The sequence below is a fragment of the Mytilus trossulus genome, chromosome 6 (genome assembly GCF_036588685.1).
Source record: "Mytilus trossulus isolate FHL-02 chromosome 6, PNRI_Mtr1.1.1.hap1, whole genome shotgun sequence".
NCBI classification, from domain to species: Eukaryota; Metazoa; Mollusca; class Bivalvia; order Mytilida; family Mytilidae; genus Mytilus; species Mytilus trossulus.
In genome coordinates this window covers 72866897-72870393 of record NC_086378.1, presented here as the reverse complement: position 1 = coordinate 72870393, position 3497 = coordinate 72866897, and the positions used below count along the sequence as shown (strand labels likewise).

The 3497-nt window shown below is 31.8% G+C and overlaps 1 protein-coding gene across 1 annotated transcript; it reads left to right on the top strand.

Moving 5' to 3' along the window:
- Nucleotides 1–576: 576 nt before the first annotated feature.
- Nucleotides 577–3291, top strand: LOC134723733 (hemagglutinin/amebocyte aggregation factor-like). The gene is made up of 4 exons (XM_063587279.1): nt 577–812; nt 1429–1560; nt 1793–1913; nt 3139–3291. Exons 1-4 carry the CDS (start codon nt 590–592, stop codon nt 3188–3190), a joined length of 528 nt encoding a protein of 175 aa, XP_063443349.1. The 5' UTR covers nt 577–589; the 3' UTR covers nt 3191–3291.
- Nucleotides 3292–3497: the final 206 nt, after the last annotated feature.

Genomic DNA, 3497 nt, shown 5'->3' with positions numbered 1-3497 from the left:
AAAATGTTCATTATGTCATGGTCTTTCTGCCCTGAAATTGCCAGACCAATCAGGCAACCCATTGTTGTATTGCTACCCCTGAATTGGTAATTTTAAGAAAATTTTGCAGTTTTTGGTTATTATGGTGAATATTATTGTAGATAGATAAACTTTAAACAGCAATAATGTACAGAAAAGTAAGACCTACAAATAACTCAACATGACCAAAATAGTCAATTGACCCCTTAAGAAGTAAATGCCCTTTTTAGTCAATTTAAAAAAAATAATCATAATCTTTGTTAATTTTTGTACATTTTTACAAAATATTTTCCTCTGTAACTACTGGGCTAAGTTTATCATAGATAGAAATAATTGTAAGCAGTAAGAATGTTCAGTAAAGTAAGATCTATAAACACATCACCCTCATCAAAACACAATTTTGTCATGAATCCATCTGTGTCCTTTGATTAATACGCACATATACTAAGGTGAGCGACACATGCTCTTAAGAGCCTCTAGTTTGATATTCTTATCGTCTAGATCGTAAATATGTAAGAGGAAAACTCATCTTATTGTGTGTTTCTATTACAGAATGACACTGAGAAGTAAAATGGAAATACTGATTCCTCTTTTTATTATAATATTTACGCTGCATTCAGCCAATGGTTATAACTGGGCAAATACGTACGACAAACCATTTGAATTTGTATGTCCAGCCGGAACAGCTATCTCTGAAATACACAGTGAACACGACAATCATCACGAGGACCGTATATTTGCATTCCAGTGTCGAGTAACGGAAATAAAACAGCACACTTTGTGTCATTGGTCTTGTAAGTTTTAACTTCAGTTTGAAGAAAAAAATATCTCAGAAAAAGTACCTGGCAATCGGTCGTTACATTGAAGACGTCGGATTAAGAATAATATGTTTAAAATTGTGAAAGAAAATAGTACATGGTTATGGGGCAATATTTGTAAGAACTCGTGTAATTTACCTTTTACAGTGTAGTCGCAAAAAACTATAAAATACGTCAATACGTCAGGAGTTATAATATATATGTAGCTGCAGTTTGCGTAACATCAGAAAATATTAAGTAAATGATCGGAAGAGGTCATTTCATATACAAATATGATATATAGATTCAAATGAGTACACACACGGTATAGTGACTGTTTCAACTTTTAAAAAATAATCGTTGAACTGTTCGACATTCAAAGAAATACATTACTTTATTGTGGGTACTTATTGCACTTTTGACGTCTTACTTGATTTTGACTTTTCTTTTGGAGCACTCCCGATGAGTGTTAGAAGACGAAACTCACAAAATGCTTACAACATTATTAGCTCGGTATCTTACAAAAGTTTTTTAAGACAAGAAATTAGTTTAAAATTGATTAAGCTGAATATTTGCATTGAAACACCTTAACAATTATATTTTTTTTTTACAGCGTACGCCAACGACTTCGACCAGTTTTTCAGTTACCAGTGTGCCAATCATGGATTTATCACAGGCATACAGAGTTACCATGACAATGGTCATGAAGACAGAAAATTCAAATTCCATTGTTGCGAAATCCAAGGTATTGTTTAATTGTTAAGAAGGTTTGTTAGAAAATTGAATTGAATCAGTAGTAAATAATTGAGTAAATAGTACGCACATCTCATAAACATTTTGGACGATTGCAAAAGCAAACCGATATCAAATATATAATATGCATAACATCGACGACATACTTTGCAAAAGTGTTGTCAATTTGATTTTAAATATTCATTGAGCACCAGTCAAGTTAGAAAAAGTTCTTTCATTTGTAGAAATGGATCTTTCTGAATGCTACTACACCAATCCAAACCCTTTTGATGCTACGTTTACGACAACAGTTCCAGAGAATTTAGTTTTCCGTGGTGTAACAAGTTCACACAACAATCACCATGAGTATGTATAGATACTTGACTAAGTCCATTTATAGTAAATACGCGTACGCTTGTAAATACACACAATCTTCTACAACTTAAAAATAATGAAGTATATCTCCCCCCAAAAAAATTATATAAATAATAATTTTCGAAAACACACCTGCAAGAATCCAATATGGACAATGTTGTTTAGAGTCGTTTGAAGGGAGTAGTGTCAATTTTATCAAAGTGTTTGCATTCTGTGGCAGTTTTGGCTGTCAAATATTCGGCTTTCTGCTTTCCAAAATAATTCCAGAAAAATGCCCAAGACGCATGCAATGTGTAAATTATTGTTAATCATTTGGAGTCACATTATCAGTTTCCATGATTAAAGATGATGTTTAGTTATATATTGGTAGCACAGCCTGCACACACAAATCTATTGGAATTATTGATTTATCGAAAAGTAGGTTATTTTGTTCTTGCGTGATTGAAACTTTCGATTTAGACAGTCATTCGCTTCAAGATTTTATAAAGATATCAAATTTGTATATGTCGTTTGATGTAAATTTTGCTATATCCCATTTGTTGCAAAAACAATTCAGTACTCTTTTCCTCGATTATGAAATTAACAAAACGACCTTGAACAAAGATATTACTGGTTAAAAAGGGTACAAGTTAAAATGTACAATTTAACAAAAGAGACAGGTTTAGACTGACTTTTAATTTGCAGACATAATACGTAATGTAAGTCATGAACATACTTCGCTTGCAGCAAATTAAATAAAAGATTTGTACAAACGTTTTCAGAATAACCAGAATCTATACAAACATATTTCATTGTCCAAAGCAAGAACAAAAGGATCATATTCAAAACTTTCAACTTAGCATGTTATCTTCATTGCAAACAAGTTATAAGAAAAAGCTTCGGACGCACGGAGTGTATAACCTGTTTTATTTTTCTTATATAAGAGTTCAACAAAACAAGTAACAAAACCATAAATGTTTTATAATAAGCAGTTTTGTGGCTGTGGTTTGCTGGTAAATGAAAATTTCTGCATCGTATGACAAAAAGTATATATACCGTTTGGAAATATTTGAATAATAAAAACAACTACTTAGTTAGTCGTAACTGGTTCACTTTTGTGCTGACTATGATACCTAATATGTATGCACGAATAACAAAATAAATGAAGCTGGCGGAAGTTATTAGTTTTGTAAATAAGTTTGAACAAGCTATATAAAGATGCCTCTTTTTTTTGTAGAGACAGAGAATTCAGCTGGGAGGTGTGTAGACTGAAAAATCGTTACGAGTAGCGAGTGCTATGCTTGATCCCCACAATCCAGTAAAGTTTGGTTTAATTATGCCCAAGTTGGCTATTTATATTTTAATAAATGAGATATTGTCAAAAGTTGGAATCATAAAGACATATTGAGAAGTTTAATTCTGATAATTTTGAATAATGAAAATAAACTTAATCCGAACTTCTGTTTTAGTTGTATTATTCGTAAGTCCTCTTTTAGTTCAAATGAAAGGTGTAATAAATTTCATGGCAGGCAAGATCTACTGCTTAATCTTTGATCACAATCTTTGCAATTTTGCAGCAACATAAAGACTTTTGAT